Genomic DNA, 9,413 nt, shown 5'->3' with positions numbered 1-9,413 from the left:
ATGGATGCGCTTTATTTCACTTCTTTTGGACTGATGAACTGCAACACCCAGCTGACTGCCATTAAACAGCTTGGAAGATCAAAGTCAATTTTTAATATAACTCTGATTGGATTCATCTGAAAGAAGGAAGTCATATATGCCTAGGATGGCTTGAGGGTGAGTAAATAATGGGCTAATTTTCATTTTTGGGTGAACTATCCCTTTAAACCTACAAAATGTATATTATATATCACCTGTCTATTAAACTGGAATAGGAGAAAATATTTAAATATGACACACTTCAGCTTTAAATCCTAGAACTAAGATGAAGGGGAAGGAAAGGCCAGCTGGTGTCCTGCACTGAGCTATTTTTGTCCATTCTGAATCCTCAGTTCTTCAATAGCACAGGAGGGAGATGTCAGCTGATCTCACTGTATCTCTCTGCATGCAGATCTGACTTTTTCTGAGAATAAAACCGCTTCATATGTCAAGACAGTGTATTGTAGGAATTAGGGATGGGTGGCATGACCGTGTGTCATTTGGTATTTTGCGATTTTGCTATACAGTTTGTATTGCGTTGTGGTTCTTACAGTCCTTGAAAAATCGGGTAACTTTAAAATTGTGAATTTACGTAATTTTTTTAATTATGGTCAGTTTTAAATATTATTTATATTATATTTATATTATTTCTTGAAATACTCTTAGTGAGTTTGTTCTGTTAAAAAAACTAAAGAAACCTTATCTAGTCATCACAAACAATTGAAAAAATATGGGGAAAATATTATTGAAATTAATTGGTCAGAAAGTGTGGGAACCCAGCTGCAGTAGATGTATCAGTGGGAATGATGTTACACTTAACATGTGAAAGCTTGAGAAGTTGTTATCAAAGGGTGTTGATAAGCACAACGTCAGTATAGTTGTTGTCACTTGCCAAACTGATGTAAGTCATGTGTGTATGTTTTTGTGTGTTGTCTATATTAATACGCCCATGAGGCTTATCCAGTCACAATTTATCATAGTTTTATAGTTTTACTTTTGTTGTGTTAAATAATTGAAGATTCTGTTTTGCACTGATGCCAGACTGGTCATTCAGAATAATTGTACTTTTTGATTTGTGTCCATTGAATTCCAAATATAAAAAGAAATGTAATTAAATGAGATGATGTTCCTGTAAAAATAAATAAATAAATACAAATAAAAAATGAACAGAAGCATTACCACATGGTTATTAAACACTACCATTCAAAGGTTTGGGTCGGTAAGATATTTAATTGTTTTTGACATTTTGACATCTTATGCTCACCAAGGCTAGATTTATTTGATCAAAATACAGTACATGTCTTAATATTATCAACACTGAAACCATTGTGTGGCTTAATATTTTTGTGGAAACTGTAATATTATTTTGGATTCTTTGATGAATAGAAAGTTCAAAAGAACAGCATTTATTTAAAAAATAGATCATAATAAAAATGTCACAATAGATCAGTTTAATACATCCTTTCTAAATAAAAGAAAACCTTACTGACCACAAACTTTAGAGTGGTAGTATATAAACCATTATTGGTTGAATTTCCAGGAAAATACATTACACTCATATCATGATATATTGTAAAATTTGGTTGTACCAAAATATGGCATTGCTTTTGGCTCAGCTCTGAAGGCAGTTTGTGCCGTAACTTCGAGGCCTGCTGACTTCCAAATGCATTGCAGTTGCACATTTTTATTATTATTATTTTTTTTTAATTAGTTGCAGATATTTTTGTATATTAGTTCTGTGTTCACATGTTCTGTGTTCATACCTTCGAATGACAGTGTGAACATGTTGTTGACAAGGTTCCCATACTCCCACTCAGTGAAGATCTGAAATATTGTTGGTTGTCATATACTGTCTAGCCAGATCTGTCGAGCGACAGAAATAAAAAAACGGCGGTTGGTGCCTGAAGAATTAGTCTGAGGATGGATGAACGACAGAAGGTGGTTGGCCACCAATCATGACACCTCATTGCTCTCTCCTTCTCTTTCTCTTTCTGTAAACACTCCACTCTATAGCACAGAGCTCAATTACCCCCGCTCTGTCTCCAGGCTCCTCCTGCCACATTTAGATTGTGTCTTTTATCATTCCAAATTGACATTTATGCTTTTACTCCTATTGTTTTTCCACCGTTCCCAGCGCTCATGTTGGGCAATTTATTTTAATCCCTGTCATGGCATGGCCTATAGCCTAGCAAAGCTTGGCTGCAGTAATTTCACCATTGCCATGCGCTGGAAACAAGAAGCCGCCACGCAGAGCTGTTGTCCCACGTCTCTGCCTCCATTCCTCCGCCTGTCTCACCAGCACCAGCTCATTTCTTCTGGCCCGTTGCTCTCTCTTGCGTCTGTCTTTCTATTCTTTTTTTACACTCTTTTTACTAATGATCTTGCTCAAGTTAAAGCTGATGTAATTTTTTCAACTTACTGTATAGTCAAATATAAATAAAAAATATAATAAATAATATAAAATATAAATTAAATATAATAAATAAATAGAAATAGTAATAACAAAATAAATTAAATGAATAAATACATTAATAATAATAATAATAATAATAATAATAATAATAATAATTAAAAATAAATACATTGTAAATAAATAAAAAATAAATACAACAAAATAAACTGTCCGACCAGTTGCAGACAATTCTATTGTTACAATATAATTTGCAGATTATGTAGGTATTTATTTTGTTCCTGGTTCTGTAAAAGTAACTGAAACTAGCTAGATATAATCTGTGTGTGTGTGTGTGTGTGTGTGTGTGTTTGGGGGCGGGGCAAGAGACACACCTATTAACACAATATTATTACACTTGATTTCCGCATATACTCGCGGCTTCCTCTGTCGCTTGTGTAGCCAGACAGAGGAAGCCAAATAAATTATATTTTCCCCTATATCTTTGTAACAGTTTCTCATTGATATGCCTTGAATGTAAATGTGTCTTTGTGTGTTTTTGTTTTTTTTTAGAACAGGCTGGCAGGAAGAGCAGGAAGTTTCGATTTAGGCGAATAGGCCTTTTCTGAACCCACATAGTGTCGCTTTCCCTGTGTTGCTTGTCGCATATTTTGTCTGCCTCCGCCACTCGCTCACTGAATCAAAACTCAGTTATTCATAAACACTGCTAAATGGTGATGAACGGAAAGCTGAGGGAGAAAGAGAAACAGCCTTGTGAAAAGAGAAAGTGATGGAGGCTGGTGGGAAATAAATGAATGTCTGTAATGGAGGACAGAATAGCTTCACAGCTGTTTCGTGTCCCAATAAATCGAGCATTATGAAACCCGTGTTGTAAGCGGAAGTTTTGAGAGGGAACGAGCTGCAGGAGAGCGGAATCTGTGACCTTGTGTCATGAAAGAGTTTCTTTCCCTGCGCAAAATAAAGCTCTTTAAGTTCATTTTACAGAACTCAGTCATAAACCACACCAGGGTGACATTTTGTTATTGTCTGTATTGCAAGAGAAGAAGCCCCACTTTGGCTGCCTTTGTCCTAGTTCTTTGAGATTAAGATACTGAATGTCCTTCTCTTGTGGCTTGTGCAATTTTTCTATTATTTGATTTTTTTTACCCTCTAGGGTTGACTGATATATTGATTTTTTTTTAATAATAATAAAATAATAATAATAATTGGCACTTATAGGAACTATTGTTATTGGCAAAAATCAGTGATGATAGTGATCAGTGATGCACTTGAGGGTTTTACTGTATAATAACAATAAAAAAGCACAAACACAACACACACGTTTTGACTATATTTTTATATTTTACATAAAACATAAACATGGTAAATTATATGAATCTCAAACATGAGCATGGTATAACTTAGATATTAGGGCACATGGATATATAATATACACAATGCTATCTAAAATCATTTTAAAAAGTTTTTCATTTTTAAAAATAATTTTTTTTCTCTCTCCCTTTCTTGTGCATTATTCATATACGTCATATGACAATAAAATGAAAAAAAAAAAATGTTACTGTGTCAATAGTGATAAAGCATAGCTATTTTTAATTTAATTTTTACAAAACATTTTCATGGTTAAGTCATTATCCAGAACTATTTTATATTGAATTTAATTTTTTTAAATTCATATTATTAATTTAAAAAACAGATTAATATGTTGTCGGATTAATATTATTTCTCCTTCTTAGTTATTGTTATTGGCAAAATCCACAATTAGTTGACCTCTAGTCCACTCATTTATGTTCAATTAAGTTGTCATAACATCCGTCGGAGGAATGTTCCAGACAGCAAATTCATAGCTACACACTCTGGCAATCAATATCTCTTTCCACAGGCATCTTAAACGACCCCCTGTCTTTTACCTCCTGCTTGGGTAAGATGTGTACATTACAGTGAGAGATTTTGTATTTAGGCTCTTTCACGTAACTCTGTGCTAATAACAGTAGTCGCCTGTAATCTAATCTCTGCGTTACTGTACTGACTTTAGCTCCGTTCTCCGGCTGTGAGCTCCACATCCTGTATAATGGAAGCACAGGAGCGGCCCATTGTCCCTCTGTGATTCCAGCGCTTCACACTGAGACCCCTGGCGTGCCGTTCTCACATGCGAGCGAGAAGAGAATCCCACAAGCGCCATCCTTTATTTGCTCATTGAAGGCCACTGTCACAGCAGCCCATTCAGAATGCGCTTCTTCTGCGCCTGTCGCATCAGTTTTGGCCGACTACGCCAGGTCCCTTTGAAAAAACAAGGAATGACGCTTCGGTCGTGGCAGCGCTTTAAACCCTTAAAAGCACAAGTTCCTTCCTACCTTTGTTCCAGTATATGGAAAGTGGCCGGCTTGGTTTTGATGGGCATGTCATTGGGCGATAATCCAGTGTTTTGAGCACCATTGTTGGAGCCGAAGAGTTCCTTCAGAGTTCCTCTGGTGCTGTAAGCTGAGGGAGCAGGGCTTTGTGCCCGGCTGGGTTTTGTCGCGCTCCGTTTTTAGAGTGCTCTGACACACTGCATGTAGAGAGATTACACAGCCCTGGCCCTCAGACCATAGCCGATCTCCCGTTGGTCTAAAATCCTCTTTCATCTCAGAACCTCTTCTTAAGGGACACAAAGCCACTTTTGAATCCCTTGCTTTCCCCTCTTTTCACAGGTTCCTGGAAGAATTTGCTTCCGTTTGACCTCATGCTCCATTGTTGGGAGGTGCGGCATAGGGTGTGAAACACGCATTATCATATTCACTGTGTTATTTGCAACCGTTACGTTGAAGAAAAACAAATAAAGGTGGAATATATGACAGTAATAAACCCAGGCCTTTGTGGTAGTTCATGTGGATAATTGCATTTTTACGTTACACTCTCAGGAACATAGACACATCTGTTAAACCTCTAGACACGTTTGAATACAATATTTGTTCAGAGACCGTCAGGTGGGGCAAAGATTTTTGTTTATTATTTGCTGTAAAAAAAAATACTACCTTCCTGTGTATCTCAGTTGTTAACATGCTGAGAAGATCGCGCGATAAAACATTACATGCTGTCATTAAAAGTTTACATGTTGAAATTGTAAAACACTGCACTAGGCTCTTATAATTACAATTTTTCTAAATTATGAAGGTTTATTATATTATATTATATTATATTATATTATATTATATTATATTATATTATATTATATTATATTATATTATATAGACTTTAATCTAATAAAAAAACAGACATGTTTTATTTCTCCACCTAGCAATAGATTTGATCAAAGTCTTCTTTTTGTGTCTGCTTAGATCTTATTATCCATAATTGATCCTTCTCTCTGTTGCAAAATTTCTAGCATTTCACCTCTCCTCCTTTCAGTTACAAGCGTTTCACACATGACTACTGAACAGTAAACAGATTACAGCTCCATTGAATCAAAGTAACCTGAACAACTTGTTGTTCTGAATTTGTGGTCTAAAAAGCATTTTACAGACAGCATCCTATAAGGGAACATAAAGGAAGGGATGTTCTGTGATTAATCTCCCTTTTCTCTCTCTCTTTCAGGTGCGTCCAGTCATCACAGTCAGACCTCCCTTCGACCTCCTCTGCCTCCCCCGCACAACCACCACCAGTCATCGGCTAATTCCCTCAATCGCAACAACCAGGCCAGCCGGCGGAACCCGCAGAGCCACGCACCTACTGCCGCCCCGACAGATGGACCCTCCACCCCTGAATCCGTCCAGCTCCAGGACAGTTGGGCTCTTAACAGCAGTGTCCCGCTGGAGACACGGTAAGTTTCACAAAAACACCATAAGACACCTGCTAGGGTTGCAGATTTCTTTTTCGAAAAATGATAGAGCTATTGTAAATTTGTATTGACTGCATATTATGGTGTGTGATGTCGATAAACATACATTCTCCTTGTCATTGTAATCATTAATGATGATCTTTTAATGATCCTTTTGTTGTGTCTTAATAAAGGGGATGGTATTGTCATATTTGTTTTAGTTTTTCATCTGCATATATTACAAAAATATGTTATAGAATAGGATTAAAATTATATAAAATAAAAAATAAAACAGTAATCATTCAAATGCATTAATTATTTTCATTCATATTATGTTACAGTATTAATTGTTTCATAAAATAGAATCTATTTGTTTGGTGACTAATTATATTTTAATTGGGTTAATTTTTTTTTATCACATATAAATATGTACATATAAAAGGATGAATATAAAAAATAGTAAATGAACACTTACTACTTATAAAAAAAGTTTTTTTTGTTTTTTTTTTACAAAATTATAGTTTTACATAGTATACAATATACATTTTTACATATATTTATATTAATAATTATTTAAATGCATTATTTTCATTTATATTACATTCAGTTATATTTAAATAAAATGACATAAAATAATATACTCTATATTTGTTTTGTGACTAAGTGTACAGTAATTGTCCTAAATTATATATCCCTAAATACTAAATAAAATTACATATACACATATATTGAACAAAGTAAAAAAACAAAAGTGAATGAACACTTCCAGACTGTTATTTACTAAATGATGGTATATAATTACATGCCGTTACTGCCAAAATTTAAAATAAGTATGTAATAATATATTTATGTAAATACTAAAGTACATATATATATACTTAATTTTGACAGTCACTGCCAAAATTAATATAATTACATGCAATGACTGCCAAAATTCTAAATTAGTATGTAATAATATATTTATATAAATACTCAAGTGTGTATATACCAATCACACTTATATATTAGTATAATATTAGTATACTGCACTGACTATATATATATATATATAATTTTTGCAGTCACTGCATGTAATTATAGCCCACAAAATACACAAACCCTTTTCACCCAGCCACCCAGAGACCCTCACCAAACATTTAGTTACAGGCTGTCATACTCGCACACACATTGGATTGTTTCTGCTGGGTCCCTGTGGGTTGTATTTTTTGTTTGTTTATTGTGTAGTATAGTGTATCTCTTCTTGCAGGACTGGAGGGTTGCTCCCCTTGACTCAACAATACTCTCTATTGCTGTATGCACTATTTATGAGACACACACTCTTTTGTGTCTATTTCTTGTTCTCTTTCTCTCTCTTTTGTTTTTGGTTCCCATCCCCCTATCGTTCAGATGTTTTATTCACTGGGTGCTCCGATACACACCACAACCCAGTTCCTTTAGTACCCCACCCAGCACCATGTCGCGTGTCCAATACCGTGTCGGCACATACGGCACTCCACAGAATCCATGAAGAGCCAAGCCACACACGCATAAACACACATTCACACACACTCCATCAGCGCCAGTCACCATCCATCTCCACACAGATCCCTTCCCCTCTCTCTCTGTCGCTCTCTCCCATAAAAAAAATTGACACTCACTTTCAGATGAAGCAAGCGCCGCCTGAAAAATAGGTCATGCGATGGCGCGCATGCAAAGCAGGGCTGCAACGGCGTGCACGGGATACGAAAAGTTCTGCTTTGAATGCTAGAGTAGTAGAGAGAGAGAGGGATAGGGCCATATGGTGACAGATTGGTTGAGAGTCACAGAAAATAAGGAATGTGCAGCTGTCACATTAGATGAAGTGTCTCAGTGGTCGGGAGTCTGGACCCGAGGGGACCGCAGGTGGAGCAGGCAGGAGTTCGGAGAGAGTTTTTACCACCAATGCATGCAGCTGCATCCCAGTTCATCACAGTTGTGAGCTGCCACAGGTTTGCTTCTTCAATATTCTCCACGTACACGCAGGCAAATGCACTCTCAGATCCTTCAAATGTATCAAGCTGTCTCCAGGCGTTGGACGGACTACCCACAATCCCCTGACACTTCAAAGCTCTACCCTTGGCTGGCAGATGAGAATGACTTCTTTCAGGGCATATGGACGTGACCTCAAACACCCTCTACCTCATATTGCTTTGTCTGGACAGCCCTGTCTGCCACAAAGTGCAAACCCAGCACTTCTCACGACGGTTTCATGAGATAAATACCATCGGGTATTTACAGAGGCAATTTAGAGCTACTCTCAGCTCTGCCGTGTTTTTGTAGTGGAGTCGGTTGGTTGATTTGACCCACTATTTGATGCGGCTGTCCGCCCTCTGGCTATTAGGGTGTGTGAAGTTAAACTTTTGTGAAAAAAAAAAACAGTTAGCAAATGATCGAAAATATTTTAAAAAGATATAAAATAAATAAAAATATAACAATATATATAAAAATATTTAAAATATAAAATACAAGCTGCTAATAAAAAGAAGCTCAATACATTAAAGGCGACAATATATCTGGAATATTTGACATGAAACTTGGTTTAGGAAGACTGTTTAGGGTGTTAGAATCATACCAGTGTTAATTTTGACAGGCATTTTTGATTTAGTCTTAGTCTTTATCTTGAGACGAATATGCTTAATAGTCTTAGTCACATTTTAGTCATTTGAGTCTTTCATAGTTTTAGTCTAGTTTTAGTCGATGAAAAGTCATTGCGACTGTATTTACGTGAGATACTCTACACGATAGACATTGGGCCTGCTGTGTGTGTATTTGAGCACTGAGAACTGATCGCGCGCTGTATATGAGAACTGAAGAAGTGGAGCGTGCGCGAGAGAGAGCGCTTCTATCAGCGCGATTCCGCCTATCCCGCCTTCACTAACTCTAAGTTAATCGACAACGGATTGTGACTCCCGGGAAAAACGGGATGTATCCGGGACCTTATCCCTACCCCTTCGGGTGCTGAGGCCATTGTTTCAGATCGCTAGTTTGCGTTTTGGTAGCCGTAGTCTTCATACAAAAATAGTCATTAATTCTTCTCTCTTTAGACCAAATCAATTAATCTTATGAGAAATTTGAATCAAGGATTGAATTTGGAAAAACTTGAATAAATGATGATTCATTTTTGGATGAACTATCCCTTTAACAGTAGTGAACAGGGAGCAACTTATAAAAATT

General features: G+C 36.4%; 1 protein-coding gene across 1 annotated transcript in view; it reads left to right on the top strand.

Moving 5' to 3' along the window:
* LOC107749923 (teneurin-2-like) overlaps positions 1-9,413 on the top strand; it is a 106,433-nt gene that overhangs the window by 23,239 nt on the left and 73,781 nt on the right. The window contains exon 2 of the mRNA XM_016565158.1: positions 5,999-6,224. Within this exon, the coding sequence (XP_016420644.1) occupies positions 5,999-6,224 (226 nt within the window). The remainder of the gene's footprint in view (positions 1-5,998; positions 6,225-9,413) is intronic.

The sequence above is a fragment of the Sinocyclocheilus rhinocerous genome, unplaced genomic scaffold, assembly GCF_001515625.1.
Source record: "Sinocyclocheilus rhinocerous isolate Xijiao unplaced genomic scaffold, SAMN03320098_v1.1 scaffold320, whole genome shotgun sequence".
In the NCBI taxonomy this organism is placed as follows: Eukaryota; Metazoa; Chordata; class Actinopteri; order Cypriniformes; family Cyprinidae; genus Sinocyclocheilus; species Sinocyclocheilus rhinocerous.
The sequence above is the reverse complement of the archived record's forward strand: the minus strand, read 5'-3'. Positions and strand labels throughout refer to the sequence as shown.